The 22,349-nt window shown below is 45.0% G+C and overlaps 2 protein-coding genes across 9 annotated transcripts in view; one reads left to right on the top strand and one right to left on the bottom strand.

Annotated features, from left to right (window-relative positions):
- ppp6r3 (protein phosphatase 6, regulatory subunit 3) overlaps positions 1–3,228 on the top strand; it is a 30,715-nt gene extending 27,487 nt beyond the window's left edge. For 7 of the 8 annotated variants that reach the window (XM_084452912.1, XM_084452916.1, XM_084452915.1 and 4 more), the window contains exons 23-25: positions 1,373–1,495; positions 1,603–1,689; positions 1,934–3,228. In XM_084452912.1, the coding sequence (XP_084309038.1) occupies positions 1,373–1,495; positions 1,603–1,689; positions 1,934–1,985 (262 nt within the window). In that variant the 3' untranslated portion in view covers positions 1,986–3,228. The remainder of the gene's footprint in view (positions 1–1,372; positions 1,496–1,602; positions 1,690–1,933) is intronic. The other variant, XR_014630860.1, reaches the window with a different exon arrangement.
- Positions 2,693–21,400, bottom strand: LOC311320950 (sperm-specific sodium:proton exchanger-like; the record flags this gene model as incomplete). The annotated part of the gene is made up of 27 exons (XM_084452817.1): positions 2,693–2,986; positions 3,981–4,015; positions 4,110–4,239; positions 4,667–4,855; positions 4,978–5,115; positions 5,431–5,583; positions 7,237–7,335; positions 7,517–7,642; positions 7,940–8,088; positions 10,534–10,585; positions 10,846–10,995; positions 12,872–13,066; positions 13,658–13,853; positions 14,181–14,300; positions 15,348–15,445; positions 16,224–16,364; positions 16,667–16,848; positions 17,376–17,457; positions 17,634–17,805; positions 17,936–18,076; positions 18,919–19,018; positions 19,336–19,497; positions 19,593–19,709; positions 19,900–20,065; positions 20,211–20,339; positions 20,566–20,663; positions 21,361–21,400. 27 exons carry the CDS (start codon positions 21,398–21,400, stop codon positions 2,693–2,695), a joined length of 3,654 nt encoding a protein of 1,217 aa, XP_084308943.1.
- Between the last annotated feature and the right edge of the window lie 949 nt (positions 21,401–22,349).

The following is a 22,349-nucleotide window of genomic DNA, read 5'->3' as shown; positions in this document are numbered from 1 at the left end:
AAAGGGAACATTTTTCTTTGATTTCTTGTTCTATTTATCTACAAATGTTTCTTGGTTGTAGTTGTACTTTTCAGTTCACCTCCTGAGTTGACTGAGTTCAGACAGGATGTCCCCCCAAGAGTGACGGCCATGTCTCTGCTGTATCTGCTATGTATGTCTGGACGGATGGATCACTAAGTCTGCAGGTCCTACATTGCTGTTCTGTCTGTGTTTGAGAACCAAAAGAAACGACTGTCCTTCCCTCTGATTAACTGCAACACTTACAACATGAGCTTCCTCTCTCTCTCTGGCGTGCGTGGGTGTGCCTTCAGAGTGTTGAAATCTTATCGGTATGTACAGCCAATCGGGGGGCAGTCGTCTGCCATGTCTTGTTTTCATGTCAGCCACAGAGTTTTATTTTGATTGGTTTATTTTTTTTTGCCATCTCCATTTGCATGTACTCTCAGATGTCGTCAGTCCGCTGTCCAATGGCGTCGTGAAAAACGGGCCATGATTGGCCAGGGCCGTCTCAGGACCAGCCCTGGCTCACTTTCTGTTGGTTGTTCAGTTTCAGTTGTGGGTGTGGATTGGTTAAAGTAGTTTTCATTATTGTCATTACCCGTTACTGTATCTGCCACCTCTCCGTGCTGGCGTCTCATTGGCTGTGGCTCTCAGCCAGTGGCATGGGGAGGTGAGCTGAGCTAGACTGGAGAGAGATGACACCGCTGCACTAGCCTAGCAACAGTACCATCTACTGATCTCTGACTGGACCCTACTTGCACTGCTCAAAAATAAAATGCTACTGGCAGATAGAAGGCATTTATGTTACATAATAATAGTAGAGTTGATTAGTTAGCATTATGTAATTCAAGGATTTTGAGTGATTTAATTATCCATTATCTATTTAGTGAATTTCCCTTCAGGGATAAATTAAGTTCATATCTATGTTATAATTTCAAACATATTTTATGGAATTGGCTGGAACCTCAGTTAAGCACCTCAACAAGGGTTTTTGTTCTATGACAAAAAGCAAGACTGATGGCTGGCTTTAGTTTCAACCAATCAGAGTGGTTCTTAATCTGTCTTTAGGCCAATCAATTGATTCTCTGCTTTAGCAAGCACCTCTCCTCTCAGAGTGAAGTAACCAGGGTTAGACGTCACCAGCCTGGACTCTGGCTTCTCTCCATTTGCTGTACATTTTGATGCTTGCATCTGTTTTTTAACATTTCAACACCTTTGTTTTCCCCCTATTTGCTTTGATGTGGTCTGTCCCATTCTGCATGCTTCTATCCTGTCTTTTATATTGTGTGTGGGAGGGTGGGTGGTCTGTCTGCTAGATGTGTGCGTGCGTGTGATTTCCAGAGCTGTGTAAACGTGTGTGTTCTCTCTGCAGTGAGGAAGAGAAGTCGTCTACCTCAGAGGATCCATCTGCGAAGTACGCTGTAGGGGAAGGCTGCGAGCCAGAGAAGACTGGCCTCATGTCACCCCAGCCTGCCACCAACTGTCCCAAACCAAGGTCAGTCGTGCGTCTGTGTGGGCGCTAGTTAGCTAGCTGTTAGTTAGCCATTTTCTGACAGGACTTTGTACCCGTCTCACATCTCCACTCCTTCTTGCCTCCTTCAGCAGTGCAAAACATACAGATGAGAAATCAAAAGCTCCCAGTGATGCTCTTAACGGTCCTTTAGAAGCAACAGCGATGGACGAAGCCAAGTAAGTGTGAACACACGAGCCGTCTGTCTCTGGCCCTTTGTCCTCCTCCCTCAGTATCTCTGTTGGAGAACGCGGGCCTGGATGGGAACTAGTGTTGTACTCCTCACGCATACCGCCAAGAAACTGAATCAGGCCGGGGTTGACCTGAGCCGTTCGTCTCCACTAGCGTAGCGTGTTTTCAGCGGTATTTCCTCTAACCCTTCCCACTTCTCTCATCTGACCTCTCCCCTCCCTCCCATAACAGAACAGAGCAGAGCGTTCCCTCGCCGGAGGCAGCAGTGAACGGCCCGGCATGAGGTGTGGCCGGCCGCCGCCGTCGCCAGCCTGTCCCTGCCACGCACCGCCCCTCCCCTGGCTCACCAGCAGGGGGCAGTGCCAGTCCAGACTCAGAGCTGCTGCAGCCGCTGCACTTAACTTCACCACCAGATCAGGACCAGCAATATTCATATTAGGCTATTATTACAGACAGTTGTACAGACAAGTTGGAACTGAAATGAGAGAGAGAGAGGGAGAGGGAGAGGGAAAAGAGAGACGTACTCTAATGGATACAGTGTTTTTTTTTTTTTTTGCATTCGTTTATATACTATTGTTCTTATGAGGTGATCTGTCTGATATCTTGCCACTCAAAGTTAAATAGTAATGTTGCTATAGTAAAAAATGATTGTATGAATAAAATATTTTATAAAAAGAAAAATGTATACAGAAACGGAAGATGAGTAACTGAGATATTACCGATTGGAACACTTTAGTCAGCGTGACCAAAACAATAAGCTGTTTTTTGGATAGGCTTTTTCTCTCCAGCACAAAATCTGATATTTAATTTTCAAGTAAAGGCAGACTTTAAAAAGGAATCCAACATAATTTTTAAATATTCAAAAAGGTTTATTTTGCCACGGGTATTATTTGTAAATGTTTCTTGTATCCTCTCAACGTGAGCAAGATTTGACAACCTTTGGTATAGTTTTTAACTTAATTTATTAAGGTAGATGATAATGTTGTGTTACTAAGAGCCATACACGTTTTCTCCACCTCTCACCCCTTTGACAAGGTTAAACTGAACCAACCCCAAGGAGGCGGGACTGTAGAGGGTGGTTACCGGCCGCGTGTAGCTGGTTACCGGCCGCGTGTAGCCGGTTACCGGCCGCGTGTAGCCGGTTACCGGCCGCGTGTAGCCGGTTACCGGCCGCGTGTAGCCGGTTACCGGCCGCGTGTAGCCGGTTACCGGCCGCGTGTAGCCGGTTACCGGCCGCGTGTAGCTGGTTACCGGGTAGATACTGTAGCTAGCCAGTTTCTGACGCTGTGGAGGCTGGTGATGAGAGTCCTGATCTCCACCTGCTCCCCTGTAACTGAGCCCTCATGTCTGCCTGCACAACCGCGGGGATGTGATGGAGACTATTGGCATTGCTTCAATCATGCACCAATTATTGATTCTTTCTTTTTTTCTTCTTTTTTTCTAAAAAGGTATTTATGTATCTGCGACGGAAAGGGGACAAACTCTAGTAGTACCGGTCTGCCCCTAGCCCAGTGAGACCATCCTGTTCTCCCCCCATTTTCTTGCTCAGATAATTAAATCACCTTGTGTATGAACTTCTGAAGCTAATTCCTCTTGACCTTTCTGACATTGATTCAGGGTTTGTTTGATGAATGATGTCTTACTGTAAATACTCTGCTCATGACTGGTGTGTCTCCACTTATTTCAGACGGTCTCGCTGGTACAGTACGTTATTCATGACAATGTCAGGATTTAGGCTCTTCAAGTTGTCAAGAGGCTGCAACCATTTGAAAGAAGAGGCATCAAATCAGTTGGTAGCTTGCCCAGGCCTGAGTACTCTGTTTAGCGAGGTAACTGAATGCTGTTACTGAACTACTATTTGGACTGGGAGCGAATCCATACAATATAATGGGAACCTAACCTGAAGTTAACTTCAGAAGGTTCTCTGATCCCAGATCTCTCTAGATGTTGAAGTTGAGGGTGTTTTCAGCTACAAACAGTGACGCGAACATGCTGAATAAACAGGTTTACTGACCCAGTAGAATTATATACATTTGAACATCGATGTATAAAAGTACTATGAACATATCAGAAATGGCTTAGTACAGTCCGGTCTCATTTGATCTGGATGCCTGGTCGTGAGCTAGGCCGTTCCCCTGCCTGGGCTAGTCTGTAGTGGGACATGTCTCTAGTGGACCCTCCTCTGATCTCACCTGCAGACAGATGGGACTGCTCACTGGGGGTGCTCCGTTTCACACACTTCTTGGCTTACTGTACGTGTTGATGTATGTCCACTTACTGTCCTCAGCAGTCCTGATCTATCGTGCCTGGATGCTATGAGATTGGGATTGAGAAGATGAACTCTTTCCAGAGAGCAGGTTCCAGGCTGATTTGACAGGCGGGGTACCGTGTGGGTGTCTCTACTGACCTCTCCTCTGAGCCGCGTGTCTCAGGCAGGGGAGGCTGTCCAGCCGGTGCACCTCTGAGCTGGTCGTCTTCACCTCGGCGTGGGCGCTAGGAATGACCAGCAGCTTGGTGGTGCTGGCCGTGCCCAGGATCTGGACCGAGACACGGAGAGGACCATGTTGCATTGAGGCTACATGTCCCACAGGGGGCAGTATAAGCCCAGTATGAGCAGGCCGTGAGATGGTTAAGCTTTGGGACGTTTTACTAAGAAGTGTGTTTTCAGCGCTGTGTAATGTGTGTAAATTATCGAGAAAAAAACTCATCGAATGACATCCTTAATGACACTGCTGGTTGTAATTTGGTATTTTGTAGAATGGTGCACGATGCAACCGTCAGATTCTAAACACCGGTACATGCTGTTTGTAATGTCAAGCAAAACCCGTTGATAGCCTATGGGCCTATTATGTATCCCATGTTCTAGTAGGAGACTAACTCGGATGAGTCCAAAGCTAAACTGATGGCGGAATCAGACATTACAACACCCGGTGTGCGAGTGTGATTCCAGCCGAGCACGGTGACCTGGTGAGTGGTCCTGCTGACGAGCGCGGGGGCCACGTAGGAGACCTGGGACTGGAGGTCGTCACAGCTGCCGTACACCACCACCACGTCATCCATGCTGCCGTCATGCACGTCCAACTTCCTGTTCACCTCCACGTCCACCAGGTAGGCGTGTGACAGGTGGGCACAGATCTTGGGGTAGCTCCACCCCTGGGAGGGGAGGGGAGAGAACGGAGGAGGAAGGAGAGACGTAGCGGGGGAGAGGGAGAGGGCACTTTGAAGTTAAAGCTCAGTTTACGATAGATGTGTGTGTGTGAGTGGGCCAGGGCTACCTGGTAGCAGATGTGTTCCATGAGGGTGCTGGTGCTGATCTTGACGGCCAGGGACAGCCAGATCTTGTACTCCAGAGAGGGGTACTCGGGGAACACGTCAAACGCCTCGAACAGGGAGTCTATGGCTATGAAGCACGTCTAGGGAGGATTCAAAACACTGGAGGTAAAGAGCCAGTCCAGGAACATCTTGAATATCTGCCTTCTCTGTCTTCACAAAGACCTTGAACTGACAATAAACACAACAAATCTGTCCTTGTCTGCCATCACGCCTGTCTATAGTGTTGTTGGTCTGACTTTACTCAAAATCATCCGCACGAGTTGGCAGGTAACTGTTGGGCACATGCAGGGTAACTGAAGAGAAGTATAGTACACCACATGTGCCTGGGCGACGGGGCTTTTAGAGGTCGACTGATGTTGGGGTCATCGGCCCCTGGTTCGGGTCTACGGCCGGACCTGTGTGGCGGTCTCGCAGACCACGGTCATCTCCATTGGCTGCTGGGTGAGACAGTTGAGCTCTCCCAGGATGGCTCCACAGCTCCTGTAGTCCCTCAGACGCGTGCTCTCCCTGGCCTTCTTCCCTCCTAGGTTGGGGCTTCTGCCTGTGATCTGGTATGGAGGGGGAGGGGCGGGGGCACACAGCACAGGTACTTAATCATACACATGTTGGGGCCAAAGGGTAATGCAAATCTAATTGTATCAAAGCAGAGAATCATCTGAACATTCTCAGCTTTGAGGCGGGTGGATTTTTCCCGTAGCACCGAGCACCAGTAGAACCCTGCCGAAGAGGAAGGAGAAAGACGGGGGACCAGGAGGGAACATGGACCGGGGCTCAAACAGTACATGAGGTAACGAAGAACATCACTGTCGTACCCATCACGCTGCTGGCTCTGAGCCACGTGGCGTGTAACTGTCTCAATTATACACGCGCATCTCACACAAAACTAAATGAGTTGTCGTGGCGCAGTGCATAATTTGTGGATAATGAGGGATAGAGTGAAAGATACCGAGAGGTTTGCTACAGTATGCAGGAGTTAACGGCTATACCCATCGCTGTGTTTTGAGGCTGGATCTTTTCATAGCCGAGTAATGGGATGAGACAGGAGAGAGGCGTAGGTCTCTAGGTCGAGGGTCTTTAACACCCACACTGTTGGGAAATTCTGTATGTTTGCGTCTGGGGGTCTGGGGAGAGGGGGTCGGGGGCATTTTAGGGAGAGAGGAGCGGAAGAAAGGGACCACTAGCCCCACCTCTAGGCACACTGCTCCAACAGACAAACCAAACTGCCCCTATCCCCCGCGCCCACAGTACATTTGGAACACAGTGACAACTCAAAACATCGCACAATGTAATTAGAGCAGCTCACCAATGTGTAAAGAGCTCCGCTTGATGTTGTTGAAACCTCCCGAAACCAAACTCTTTAATACTCTCTTAATACAAACGAGCCTTGGCTTAAACATGTTAGACCATTCAGTATTCTGAGGTTTAGAGAAAAGACGCATAGAAATATGGGTATATGGATGTTCTATTAGAGTATAAGATCACAAAAGGTGTCCATACAAAGAGAAGGGCCATTACTCCCTATCTTTCCTAATAACCCATAATTGCAGTGTCACACAGTAATGTGTTGAAATGGCCTATAATGTGCTCAATTTTAAGGTGAACAAAATGGCAAGCGATTAAGTGTAATTTGCACATACTGTAATAATAGCACAGTGCCCTTGCTGTTGTGTTCTGTCCTGAGTTCTAATGCAGGTAAGAGAGGTGATCAGTTGTACAAATAAAACATCTTTAAAATCACCTATCAACGACTAAATTACCTATCGATGAGTAATACATTTAACTGCCAAAAGTTTTTATTTTGTTATCTATGATAACAACTTGACTACTCATATGAAGGACATTCTTTCAAATGTAATGTACTTATAGTGACTATCAGGTTCAAAAGTATCAACCAATCAACTCTTCTGTTGTACTTGGTGACTATCAGGCTCAAAAGTGTCAATCACCAATCAACTCTCACTGTTGCTCAGACACACATGGGTAGTGGACCCTGCTAGTTTAAAAAAAGAAAGAAAGTGAAACCCATACCCCAGACCATGAGATATATCACCCATACACAGTACCTTCACCATGCCAGAGACCATGAGATATATCACCCATACACAGTACCTTCACCATACCCCAGACCATGAGATATATCACCCATACACAGTACCTTCACCATACCAGAGACTATGAGATATATCACCCATACACAGTACCTTCACCATGCCAGAGACTATGAGGTGTATTCCCTGAGGGATGTCGTTCTCTTGGATGATGATGTCTCCAAAGTCAAAGAACAGCAGCTTGGCCACCCTCTGGAAGAACAGACGTCCATCAGGAAACGCAGAGAGAAACTGCTATGGAGAATCTCCACTGATCCTAGACCAGGCCGATCTATGCCAGGGAAACAGACCGGCTGGAGCTAGACCAGGCCAGACCAGGGCGTTGAAACAGTAGCCTGTCAATGAACCATTAGAAAGACGGGAGCCGTGTAACCTTAATGAACTGTATCTGTTTGTCGTCTTTGTTGAGCCATGGTAGACTGTGCAGCAGCTCATCTGCCGTGGGGGCTGGGATGGTCGGGGGGAACTTGGTCAACTTCTTCATCTTGATTTCAATCATCTGAGGCAGGAGGGTTAGGGTTAGGGTCGACTCATCAGTACGGAGGTCGTGGCTAGAACTCGATCAGATGTGCGTCACTAAGTGTGCGTAGGAACCACATTATTACCACTTGGGGTCTGTATGAATACTTCTAGAAAAAACATCGGAAATCTTAAATCCATCTTTTCATGTGTTACGTTCAAAGCAAAGCAGCATGAAGCCAGTCATTTGGGGCGGGGCCATGGCAACCATTTTCGGAAAGGGTTGCATGGCAACCATTTGTGTAGGGACATGGCAAACGAGGGCAAGTGGAAGCACCTTCTCCAGCTTTGATGCCTCTACGTCGTCCAAGAGTCCCCCAGACACGAGAGTATGGATGGTCTCTCTCTCACTGTTCAGCACAGCTCGTATGGCCTGTCTGGTTTTCACCGAGATGGCTATCTCTGGATGGTCTCTCTGAAGCAGACCTGAGGGGAGGATGGGGGGAGAAGAGAGGGAGGAGAGGAGAAGGGAGGGGAGGAGATGGGAGAAGAAAGGAGAGGGGAGGAGGGGAGAGGAGACGGGAGAGGAGGGGAGGAGATACAGGATCCATTACAAAGTTAGATCCTCATTCTCTCCTGTCCTGCCTTGTCTGGGTGGTAAACTTAGCCCATCTGTGAACTGGCTTGACTTGTTGTCGTCACACAACAACAAAGAACCCCTCCGAGAGACACTTCAAACGCTGCTATATACGTCAGTCCACGTCGGTAATAGAAAGTAAATCCGTTGCATACCCTGCATATCCTCCAACCTCGTGCCAGTAGGAGCTGGTGTGTGCTCTCTAAATGCTAACGAGCGTACGCCGTTTCCCGAAAGATCCATCAGCCGCGGGCAGCGGGATGGTGGGGGGTTATTACAGCACTGTGTCCCACTGAGCCCTTGTATCCTCGCCCAGAACACATTAGGGCCGCTACTTAGACGAGTTACCTGCCTAGTGGAGGTCCTCTTCACAGGCTTTGAAAGGCAACAATATACTGGTACTTACAGCCCATTCCTTTCTTCTCCAGACCCCACCGAGTCAGACACAATCATCACTTTCTGCTGCTACGCCGCCATGTCCTTTGATGGTTGATGGCTGAAGAGACCGTCATGACAGGAGATGAAGTCATAGCCTTAATCTTCCCCCAGCCAAGCCCCCCATAATGAAGGCTTGATGACCAGGAACAACAACAAGTTATCACATTGTCTTTATCATGTACTATCTTCTGTGTTTAAATCTACATTATAAACTGTATGTGGCACTAAACCGCTGGATAGATCATGTTGTAGAAGGTAAGCTGTGGATTCAATCTGTGACCGTCGGGTGAAAACCTTTATTATTATTTATTATTATATTAAGTCTTTATTATTATTTTTTTCATACATAAATTGAAAGCCTGGACTATTCTTTACAACCTCTGAATGCCTCCCAGGCTGGCCCTGACTGAATGCCTCCCAGGCTGGCCCTGACCAATGACATGTATTCTAAACAGCATCATTTGTGATTTTGATGTTGAAATTGGAACATTCTGAGAACCTGCCGTTTTGGAGATGAGAGGTTTTCACCTGACAGCAAGGCTACGCAGGTACACACATGATTCTTTCCAGTGCCTTTAGTCTACGTTTTGAAGGTATTTCACATTCAACACATACAGAGCATGGGATCAAGCGTACTGTCATTTGGATTATGTGAAAATTTACACGGCAACTAAATCATGTTGAATACACTTTGAGCTGAGATTGCATGGTGTAGCATTGGGTTGCAAAGGGGAGGAAAATTTCAGGTAATTTTCTGGAAGTGGTAACTTAAGCTGGGAATTTAGGAAATGTTGACTTTATTTGTAGCCTATAACAGCTTTTTTCAACAACTTTTAATTTTATTTTATACATTTATTTTAGGATTTTATCCCATTTTCACCCAATTTGGTAGCCAATTTACCCTGGGCTAGTGTCCAGTTACCCCCTACTAACTGTTGAGGATTCGTCACACAACCTGGGCGGTCGGCAATGTGACAGGGAGAGACGACTCCTTGACTCTCAGCTTGTAAACCGTAATTCCGACACCAGACAGGGTTGCCGTTGTGTGACAAACTCTCAGGCCAAGATTAAACTAACCACCCTCCGGGAGTGGCGGCCCAATAGGCCCCTCCCTCTGGGATCTGGCCATACTCAGATGTGGTGAGACCGCCGGTCCCCAGTGGGCAGCTGCACCGGAACACGATGCATTAGACCGCTACACCATTGTGGACCCCTAGAACAGGGAACTTAAACATAGCCTAGTTGGGGGGAAAAAACATAAAATGCAATTCTAGATCTTGAAGCATGATCTTGGTTACAACAACCTGATTTAAAAACAATGTTGTTTAAAACAACTCTGCCCTGTGTATTCCTCCATCACATGTGCAGTGCATTCTTCCATCACAGGCACAGCTGATTCCAGCGTCCTGCACACTGAGGACTGTAGAATCCATTAAAGTTCTACTCACAAATAGAGTAAAAAATGACATTTTTAAAATGTGAATTAGAAATGTTTGTCTGCATGTCTGCTACGACAAAACAAAATGTTCATATTTATGTCTGTATGTGACAAGGTAAATACAGTTTGTATAAATAACCCCAAAATTCCCAGTTTATTCCTGTTTTTCCCGTTAATTCCCATAAATTCCCGTTAATTCCCATGGAAAGTTTCCAACTTTGAATATTCACGGAATTTTGCAACCCTAGTGTAGCATGACCAGATACATGTTGATTACAGGTCCACTAACTGGTCTCTGTAAATCAGGATCACATGTATACAGCTGATACCATTCAGATATCATATTGTAATGTGATCATCTTAATTATAGCTCCATACGTAGATACAGAGGTATTCTCCATGTTCCCTCTAGTCTTACCTAGCTCCCTGACTGCATGCTGTCTGTTCTTCTCCACGATGCTTTTCAGTTTCTGCAACACAGAACAATTAAGTGGTCATTTTGTCTGGTCATCTTTCTCTTAGGCATGAAAAAATCCTACCCCGGAATACCTATGTGACGTTGGACAGCAATGTTATATGACTGTAGTGTAAATGTAGTTTAAGACTACTCTCAATACCCTATACTAATTGTGAATCCTACATACAGCACATGTGTATATTTATAATAACTAGTTTATGATACACACAGTCCAATCATACACACTTATATCACAACAGTGGTTTATTCCACCTTGGATATGCTGCTGTCATCTGAGATGTGGTCTATGATCTTGCTCATGTCCTCCTCTCCGATCACGTAGCCCTTGCCGATGTCGTAGCCGAAGCTCAGCTGCTTGTGGATCTGCTGGTTGATGATCTCGATCAGCCTGGGAATGATGATCTGGAACAGACACAGACGAGGCAACAACGTTCAAACATGGGACTCACACTACTCCCTGTCATTTGCCAAACCTAACTTTTTGTTTTTCTAATCCTAAATAATGTACATTCAATTTAATAAAGAATATGATATGAATTTATACCCAAAAAATGTAGCTATGAGATCATTGCTGACGTTGCCTGGAAGCCAGACTTCCTCACAAAAAAGAAACTGCCTTTTGCAGGATTACAGTGTGGACCACATCGATTTCCAGAGATTACAATGTAACCAGGCCAATCAGGGACTGCGTCCTAACTGGAGACGCAGCCCCTGACCCCCCTGCAATACAGAATGTCCCCCTGCACTAGGGACTGTCATTGTTTTTTGCACTATGCACTGTCTGCACTCTGGCTTGTGCCTCCTACGCCAAGCACTTTATGGACTGATTATACTTGAAAATTGAACAGCATTATGTGTTGTTTTTTGTTATCTATTGATGTCTGTTTGTGGTATATATCTTGATTGGGTTTGTGGTATAAATCTTGATTGGGTCCTGCAGATGTTGACGTGAAATACATGCCATTGGCAAAATAGCGGGCTAATGAAGTCTCCCGAAGCAACGAGTGGTAACATTAACGCAATATGAGATAAATCGGCACTTTGACGGCCTCTCTGGTCGTGATAAAATCGGCACTGCATTTTAAGAACCACACTTCCCACAATCCCCCACTCACTCGCTGTAATGATGGTAAAAAAAATATGATTGCAAACATGCATGGAGCAGACTGGATTAGAAGATTGTAGCTACTTCAATGGACTTTCTGGAAGGATGGCTAATGGCTTCAATGTAGGTAAATACAGTTCTTCTTTCTTTTATGTGCATGTAGATTTTGTTTTGCGGGGAGAAGTGTTTGTTATTGATATTGATATTGTGACACACAAAATGCATTACTTTCGTTTCCACCACAAGATTTCCCACCAGTGTACTAGCCAGTACACAGAAATTCTAAAATAATAGATTCACGTGGTCTCATGCAGTCTCATGTCACAAAAATGATTTTAGGGTATTGCTAAGGCCAATTCATAAACAAATAGCAAGTTAAGGTGAATATTGAACTAGAAAAAAGTTATCTCATTGAGCTTTAACGTTAGTAGAATAAAAACAGTCGTAAGTGCAGTTATTGTAGAAAAGAGGTTCTCATCCTGATTGGCTGAAGGAGTGTGTCTGTCAAGGCAAGTACTGCCTAGCCTGGTATGACCATCCCGATCTAGCTAGCTCACTGCTTCGCTCCGCAATATCGGTCTGGCCTTCGCCCCATAGAGAGCGATTATGTGGGCGGGGGTACTTGCCTTGACAGACAAACACCTTCAGCCAATCAGCATTCAGCAAACTTTTGCCAAATCCAGTCGGAAGAACGGCAAAAACGGATTTTCCACCGAGAAACTCCGCTAGTGCATAGTCTTGTTCTTGTTTAAGTGTTGTGATTAAGTCTATTTCTGCAATAACTGCACTTATAGCTGCATTTATTTTTCTAACGTTAACGTTACCACTCGTTGATTCGGGAGCCGCCATGTTTGTTTAACGAGCGGCAGGGACACAAACCAATCAGGGGCTGCTTTCCACAGTGGGGCGGGACAGCTGTTAAAACACAGTCCCTGATTGGCCCGGTATGGTCTGGATTTTGGCATCATCGCTCTGGAGGAGGCGAAGGCCAGACCGTTCTGCGTTAGTGAAACAGAATGTGAGCTTGCGAGAACGGGGTGGTCGTACCAGGCTACGTACTCCCGCCCACTGTAATCCATCTGGGCGGCTAGAAGTCCAGACTGTATTGGAAAATGGATTTTAGTTTAGTTTTTGCAAGAAAGTCTGTCTTCCAGGCTATAGTCCGAGCCGTACCTTGACCAGGCGCAGCGCCCTGGTGAGGCGGAACATCTTGGACACACGGACGATCTTGATCATGTGGACGTTGAAGTGGGTCTCTGTGACGCCCAGGTAGTTCTCAATGAAGATGTCCACAGCGGCCATGAGGATGATGAGGAGGTCAAACTGGTTCCAGTGGTTGAAGATGTAAGCTCTCCTCATGGCCAGCGCCTGCAGAGGACAGGACACAACAGAGACCTTGTCAGCAACTGCTGGTCTGAGTATGCTAACTTGTCTGAGTATGCTAACTGGTATTATATGAGTATACTAACTGGTCTGATTCAAGATTTTAGAAGTTTATTGTCATATGCATGGTTAGACACAGTGGTTAAACCACACAATGAAATTCTTACTTTGCTTTGTCCCCCAATGCAAACATCCTAAGTCTATTAAGTATTAATAATATAAAACAGTACAATAGTAATAACAATAAAATAACAAAAAAATATCTATAAAAATAGCAATAACAACTTACTACAGATAGTTGAGTGAGTACACTAACTACAGTGTGAGCACGCATGTCGTAAGGTCTGACTGGGTAGGACTGAAACTTTAGGTCATTCACTGTGAGGTATTCACCAACATTACGATTTTAAAAATTGCAGTTTATCCCCGGCTTTGCGCGAACATACAGAGGTTGATAATTACAATGTAATACTAGATAAAGTACCGTCCGTCCGTCCGTCCGTCCGTCCGTCCGTCCGTCCGTCCGTCCGTCCGTCCGTCCAACCAACCAACCAACCAACCAACGGTCTCCCCCACCTTGAGTATGGCTTCCAGGACGTAGCAGGTAAAGAAGATGTAGTTGAGCAGCGAGAGTTCCAGTTCGTAGCGGTCGCTGACCTCTGGGATGAACTCCACGATGATGGGGAAGATGTTGAGCAGGATTAGCACGTAGATGGAGTACTCAAATGGCACGCTGAATACCACGCGGTAGCACCAACGCAGCTTTGCATTCCTGGAGGGACAGCACAGTGCTTGTGTATGTACAAAGAAGGGTTGGCATCAGGGCAGTTTGATGCAGATGGTCAAGCAAGTCTTATGTTATTAGGGATTCATTTAGACTAACATACTGTTACGGTGAATTATACATTTGGAGCACTGATATGCATATTTTCATGAATTTCAGTTCACATTAAACATGTGCGTGACTGGAAATCTAAATTGAATTTGAATTGACCCTGCTACAGTGAGATCATACTCCCAGTAATTACTGTATCTCCCTGATCTACAATAAACTAGTTTATAGATAATCTGCCGGGCCTGGTCAGTACAGGAGGTTTACCTGGACGGCTTCAGTTTGTCCACTTTGACGTCAAACAGCCAGTCCTCCAGCCTCCTCCTCAGGGTGACGAAGAACCCTTTCAGCTCCCAGTACTTCTTGATTTCCTGGACACTCATGAACCTGGACCAGGAGAGGACATCTCAGAGACATAGAAGTCTGTACATAAGTCATTACCATAAACTCTACTAAAGACTCTCAATTTAGTCCAAATCATTCTCCACTACCAAATACTCTCAATTTAGTCCAAATCATTTGCCATTAACAAATACTCTAAATTTAGTCAAAATACATATATTTTTTCAAACATAAGCTACATATGTTATACAGTATATTAGGTGTATACAGTAGTTTAGATAAATGCTGTCATGTATGTATATCTTATTTCCATTTCACATATTGTGCTGCTTGGAAGAGAGAATTTAATCTCACTGAGACCAACCTGATTAAAAAAAGGCTAAAGAAAATTTTTAAAAAAAGATCACATCTGGCAGGTGCTTCATCTAAGGACATAATGAGGAGCGATTACTGTTAGTGCTACAATTACTGAATTACTGAGTTCAAGGTTCCTGACAGTAGAACCTCAACATTCCCAGAGAGGGAAGGATGTTTTCCCATGTAACAATGAGTCAGATGAGTAGGATGAACACATGTCAACTCAAAGTAGCAGCATTGTTTTATTAATGTGTTTAACTAATACAATAGTAAACACAGTTCACATCAATACAGTCTAGTATCAATACTGTATGTCCTGATAGGACTTTAGCTGACCCCTGGTACGGTACAGTAGTAGTCCTGATAGGACTTTAGCTGACCCCTGGTACGGTACAGTAGTAGTCCTGATAGGACTTTAGCTGACCCCTGGTACGGTACAGTAGTAGTCCTGATAGGACTTTAGCTGACCCCTGGTACGGTACAGTAGTAGTCCTGATAGGACTTTAGCTGACCCCTGGTACGGTACAGTAGTAGTCCTGATAGGACTTTAGCTGACCCCTGGTACGGTACAGTAGTAGTCCTGATAGAACTTTAGCTGACCCCTGGTACGGTACAGTAGTAGTCCTGATAGGACTTTAGCTGACCCCTGGTACGGTACAGTAGTAGTTCAGCATCTACTGTTAGGCACATTCACTCCACACACCCTCTCCTCCTGAGTGGGAGGAGGACACTTACTTCCCTTTGTGGTCCGTCATGTTCTCTGCAGTGCTGATAAGGGTTCTGGCCGCCTCTCTGTTCAGCATCCCCGAGCTGTACTGCTTCCAGTAGCTCGTCTACACACACAGGGAGGTTCAGAGCCTCATACAGCCAACCAGGACCGCCAGTAACACATGAGATGCAAACATTTGCAAATACAAAGTGTGGAAGATAGAAATATTGGGCATATTCTAGATCCATCAGTATTTCTATGTAAGGTCTACATCAGTGCAGCTAAGTAGTTGAGGCACATAGAAGTGGCTAACAGGCACCCCCATGGGTCAATGTGTAATTTGAGGTGCCTAGGTATCAAGAGCTTCTTCATGTTAGATAACTGTCAGATCGGACTCTTCATGACTCATCTCCTAAGCTCACACTAAACACATTACATTCTCCCAGGTCAATAGTTCCCAGTGGATTGAAAGTTCAACAAAGCCTTAATACTTCATCCTAACCACATTGTAGTGCTGTGCTAGAGCAGAGCGTCTGCATCAGGGCAACGCTGAGGAAAGTGAGGAAAAGCAGAACGGCTATGATGAAGACTCTGACGCAATATCCGTATCAAATACATTGATTTTCACATGCAAGGAAATTTCGACCCCATGCTAGTTTGAGTTAGGAATGCTTCGTTTCCACTTGTTTTTATGTACTAAACATTCTAAATAACATAATCATGCTTTCAAAATATGCCATGGGTGAATGTAATATGGCATGTCCTTGTCCAACAAGCCCAACTATCAGGCCCTACGATAATAAAGGATATATTTAAAGAATCAAGAACAATGTAACCTCTCAATGTAACTTTAGACTATGGGTTGTGAGATCATACTGTTCTCATGGAGAAGAGCAGCCGACCTTCTGAGCCTTCAGCAGGCGCATTCGAGCCTCCTCCATCATGTCCTCCAGTTCCCGTGGCGACGGGGTGTAAGGAATGTTCCTCTCGCAGTCCGGACACTTGGTCATCCTGGCCGTGGGGCTGAACTCCTCTATGCTCACCTGGACATACACACAAATACCGTACAACACGAGCAAAAAACAAAAATGCACGCGCAGAAGAACATGTTCCATGTGTTTACCCGATGTGCTTACCAATATGTTGTGACTGTGAATGTGTGAAATATTTTGTTCAAGAGGAGGGACTACGACATGCTTCCAAATTGTGACAGGATGAGCTCCGTCATCTTGTTAAAGAGAGGCGGTAGGAGCAGTGTGTGAAATACATCGGACTTGCTGCACGTCTTTCCCTCACTGTAGCTCGGTGTAACTTTTTGCGCCACACTACCACTACTGTACTCTACCTTTTCATCGGGGGTATGGTATGGGTCCTCTATGAGGACTCTGCTCTCTGCCATCTCCCAGTTGGCGTCGGCCAGGAAGCGGTCTATCTTCAGCATGCTGACGGTGTTCTGGGAGCTCTCCCTGACCCGCTGCACGGCGCTGTACATGGCCATGCGCTTCGGCGCCGACACATCACACATCCCTGGGGACAGGATTCGCCACGTGGCGACATTCGCAAAAGTTAAATTTTTCGAACTTTCTGCGGTGGATTGGCGCGGCGACCCATTGATCCCGCGGCGAGATTGGGCGAACTGTGTGAACACAGCATTAGAGTGATGGGGCAACCAGTCGCCCCGAGGTAGCAGAGCGTAGCAATCAGGAGGGGGTGTAGGGTTTGACCATGGCCTAGAGGTAGGAGTGAGCTGTTCCTTTCATTGCCCTGTAGGCGAGTTTTAAACTGGATGTGAGCTGTTACAGGGAGCCAGTGTAGAGAACGGAGAAAGGAGGTTGTGTGGGAGAACTTGGGGTGGTTGAACAGGTGCCCTTTCTGGAAAGGGGTTCTAGGGGTTTTATGGCTGACGCCGGGGCCCCAGCAAGGTGGGAATTGTATTACAGTAGTCCAGGCGGGAGATGACAAGGGCCTGGATGAGCACCTGCACCATTTTGTCAGTGAGGAAAGGGCGAATCCTTTCATCAGTGAGGTAAGGGCCCTTCATCATCAGGCCTTACCTATCAGTTGAAGGAACCTGGTCATGGTCGTGGCATTGATGAGCAGTGTTAGGACCACCATGCCTGAGGACAGGACCAACACCTAGGACCACAGAGAAAGACAGATATGTCTTGGGGTGAGGTGAACATACATGTGTTCAAAAGATCAAGCAACTGTCCCCAAGAAAAGCAATTACACACAGAGGATGAGGGTGGGGAGAGGCAGAGGTAAGGTCATACATGGGGTCATACATGGGGAGATATCTTCTCTCTATTCACCTTATCTCTCACTTGAACTTTGTCCAGATCGTCAGACTGGAAGGCCATGAGTGTGAGACTGAGACAGAAGGCTCCCTTGGTGCCCCCCCAGATACACACCGCTGCCCAACGCCAGCTGAAGCCATAGCCAGTCCTCACCAGAAAGGGTGAGAGGGCGATCACAGTCACAAGTCTGGAATGAAGTAAAGAGTCTCAAACAGATGCCCTCAGAATCAAGGATCGTCTGACAGCAAACGATAAAGGGAGTATAGCTCCCAACAACATGGATTGTGGAGGTCGCACCCTGTACGGTTCATCCTTACCTTATGACGTACAATGCACAGTAGAGCACTACGATATTGAAAAAATCATTGAGGGACATATGTTGAAAGGCTCTGGCAGTCACAATACCGACGATGAAGAAAATCAAGGTGTTGGCCAGAAAGGCCAGCATCTCCCAGAACCTGTGGAACAGTACCAATCATCTCTTGTAGCAAGACACAACATAAAATTGCTTCAGTTACCAATACACAATCTGCATGACATTATCTCACACTCTCCTCTCTTGTACACTAACTATTGGTTAATGCTGAGGAAAGCGCAAAACTGACCCAAGACATTGTGCGTATGTGTATATATATATATATATATATATATATATATATATTATACCGTCAAAATCTCCTACCATCTCATGCCTAGCTATAATACAACAAATCTACTGTATTACAAATAGGCCTATTGTTGGAGCTCCTTACATTTTGATGGGTGCTCCTTTTTATGAGAAAACAAACAAACAGCCTCTAACATTTGTGAGGGCACATCAAGACACTGTGACTATAATGTAGGTTGTCAGGCCAATCATGTAGGCTACTGTTGACTAGCAGTTTTATGTCAATGAATGGAGAAGAGGCTCCACATGAGGAAGCTGTTTGATAACTTGAGCTCAAGGCGCTAGATGCGTTCATGGAGTCGAGAGCTTAGTCCCAGGCCAAACCCTGCGTGTGTGCGACCCTCCTAAGTAGAGATATATCTGTTTAGGCATGTAAGTCATGGGAGGAGCACTTTTGCTACAACACCGCACATGATTGTGTTACTAGCGAATTAATAGCGAATACAAGAGAAAGATACCTTTATTTCTGTATTTTATTTTTCCTGCATTTTTAAATGTCCTTTTTTTGCTTTTGTTTTATATGACCTTTTATGTGTTGCACTTTGTCTTGATGCTTTTAATGTCTCATGTAAAGCACTTTTAGTTGCCTTGTTGCTGAAAAATATTAGAAGTGTTAGATAAGCGAATACCGACCGTAGGAGAAACACCTCTATTTCTGGGCTGAAGTTGACCGTGTCCAGGAGTAGGCCCATCATGAGGACTGCGATCACACCTGACATGCCCAGCCACTCCGCTGAAGGGAACACCACCCATTATATACAACCAGAATACTTCAAAAATGTTCAACAACCACTCCTTGTCATCAAATGACAAACATACAATGAAAGTGGATATGTCAAAGTGCAAAATGTAAACAAAACAGGATTTTGGAGACACCTTGCTAGTGAAAATAGTTGTTCTAACTTAGTAATGATGATGATGATGATGAATACAGTAGAGCGCTCAATGTATCTCCAAAATTACGAATGTCTCACTCTCCAAATCATGTTTACATTCTGCAGAAGCGATGTTTCATTGCATATTTTGCTCAAGCAAATTCGGGCCCCATACCTATATAAAATGTGATGTATGTCATTGCGAGACTGATGGTGATTTCGATCAGTCCATCATTGAAGATATAGGAGAGCAAGAACATGATGACCTTGGACATGATGTAGCCAAAGAGAGGACTCCCAAAGATTTTCAACACTAGCTTAATAGTAAACGTTGTTGCTGTAGGATGAGACACACACACACACACAAACAATATAAACATATAATTGTATGTATGATTTGCATATAGATTGTACAGATTCAATGTGTTATACCTTCAAAGTGAGTAATAACAGTGGCAAGATCTTTGAAAGCACCAAATGTAATGAAGGAGTGTGCATCACTGAATAGAGACTCTCCCTCTATGAGCAGGATCAGTGGCTTGGCCGTGCCTGAGGAGGAAGAGAAGATGGAGGTCCTGCCTGTAGTACACTAGACTAGACAGTGTTAACTTGTACTGTCCTACCGCACGGCCTGATACGATTTTGCATCAAACACACATAGAAAAAGCAACATATCACTCACAATAGTTACCCAAGTCTACTCTACACACAAAACATATAGTGCAGTAAAATCCCTTACCAAGGCTGCGCAGTAAAGTGGTGGACATGGAGGGGTCAATGGTGCTGACAATGGATCCGAACATCATACCTATATACCAGTCCCAGTTGTAAGGATACACTTTCACAACTAGCGTTGCTATCAAACCACTACTGATGAGAAATCCAGGCACAGCCAACAGTAGCACCTGTTAAAAACACATTTAAAGAGTATTATTTCACCATCTTTCTTTATCATAACCATTGGTTTGTTTTGTTGCTTGTGAAATATTCAATCACAATAACAACAGTAGCCGACGGTCAAAATGGAGGAAAGAGAGAAAGCAGGCACACCTGTAGGAAGGATTTCCAGAAGATACGAGATTCAATTTCAAAGGCACTGCTGAAGATCAACACCGGCATGAACGTGTGAATCAATAGCTTGGGCCTGATGTTCGCTATCTCTTTTGTGTATAAGTTGATCTGGAAAATACAATTACAATTTATTATATGTAATATTACATATTCTGATATTCATTCATGTTGACACAATGTCATGGAGGTGGTAACATTCAAATTTAGCTTTACTGAAAATACAATTTAGAGGTTATGTGATAACCTCCATTTGCATATAACTGGATAATGCACCTTTTTTTTTACCAGAATAAAATGCATTTTAATCTATTGTGTTGTGGAATCTTGTCCATACCTCTGGGTATTGGAAACTAAGTGATCCCAAAAGCATCCCACACATAGCAAGTAATACTGTGTAGGGCAGCTTGAGAGCCTGCAGGGTCCTGACGACAGCTGAAAGGACAGGGAGAGGCACCTTACAGTATCACTCACTTTTCAAGGCAATTAAGCGTGTCATTCTCAATCAGTAAAAACAATATTATATATATATATACGGACTAACTGATGTTTCTGGCGTAAACTTGTACAGTAGTATTCTAGGCACAGTGACAGTAGGCCTAACCTAGTAGCTACAGCTATCAGCTAGTTTGATAAGTTACCTCCAAAGAGACAGGCCCCAAAAATAGTGAGTATGATCCCTGGTTGATGTGGCTCATTGAACCAATGGTAGTGAATTGTGCCAAATGACATATTGCTCTTCTGTGGATATGATGCGTTCTGGAGAATGGACATTGTGGGATGTGAAAAATTCTCTATGCTGGCAGACAGGGAGGGAAGCACAAAGTTAACGGTAGCATCTTCAAGATGAGGAGGCGTGGTGATTGGGCGTGTTGGTTCCTATACATCCATGGTTGGTTCTTACAAGATTCAGAGAAAGTTAGTTTACGTCACCTATAGCTAACGTTAGATATGCCCAACGTTAGTTAGCTAGTGAACTATTAGCTAGTTTGCCGTAGTTACGTTGGAGCTCAGTCGATATTCAATAAAATAGTCCATCTATGCCCAGCTAGCTTTACGGTAGAGGTAACGTTATAACATTGGTAGGAGCTACTGTAGCTATCAGAGACGCTGCCCAGGCCTGCTTGGATACCAGTGGTGGTGATGGTGGTAGTTGTTCCCGCAGGAATCATGACCAACCACAACCAACGGCTATTCTTAAATGTTAGCAAATCACAACAAAATTACATTCAACTTACCTCAATTCATTAATTGCCATTTCAGGCCATACATTTAAACATTAGAGACTGACATATTCAGCACTAAAAGTTGCAAGATCAGCGATCCCCCAGCAAAGTTTATTTAAGCAATTGACCACTCGAGGCAGTGGGTTACAGGGGATTTGAGCACAGCTACGGGGCGTTGTTATGGTGCATTCGTTTATAACTCGGAGGTGGCAAATTGCGACTTGCTACTAGGAATGATTAAATAAAACACCGCATGAACTCGCACTTCCTCGTCGCAAATTCGGATATGTTTCTCAGCCCCCAGTTGCTCGAATGCACTAGATATAACTAGGTAACTGTTTTATAATGGTATATAGCTCGAATGCACACAGGTCGGAGGTAGGTATTTTCCCACTTGCGACTTGCCACCTGCGACCACAAACGAATGCACCATTAGGCCAGACGCGATAGCGGAGTGCCTAAAACCCCCGTAGCTGTGGTAAAATCCCCTGTAACCCACTGCCTCGAGTGGTCAATTGCTTTTCTACAACGGTTACTACATATATATATTCACAAAAAACACTCAGTATTAACATTCAATCATTTATTTACTGATCATTCTTATCATTTTAGTATTTACAAAATCTTTCGCGATAGGCTATAGTTCTGAATTAAAATGGTTGCCAGGCAGCATAGGCTATCTCGCCTGTTTGGCTTGGCCTTGTTCGCATAAACCATAAGGCATAATTCGGGTGGTTCACGTTTATTTGAATATTTCCAGCCATGGTGCAGTTATTAAAACAGCTCTCCAGAGTACTCGTTTTTGCTGGTAGGGGAAGTAGGATACGAAAAAGGCGAGGTTGCTGCGAGTGGTTGCTACGCAAAGCATAGCCTACCGCTTGATTTTATCAATGGC

Source organism: Borostomias antarcticus, assembly GCF_949987555.1.
Source record: "Borostomias antarcticus genome assembly, chromosome: 18".
NCBI classification, from domain to species: domain Eukaryota; kingdom Metazoa; phylum Chordata; class Actinopteri; order Stomiiformes; family Stomiidae; genus Borostomias; species Borostomias antarcticus.
This window is presented reverse-complemented; position numbering and strand designations above follow the sequence as displayed.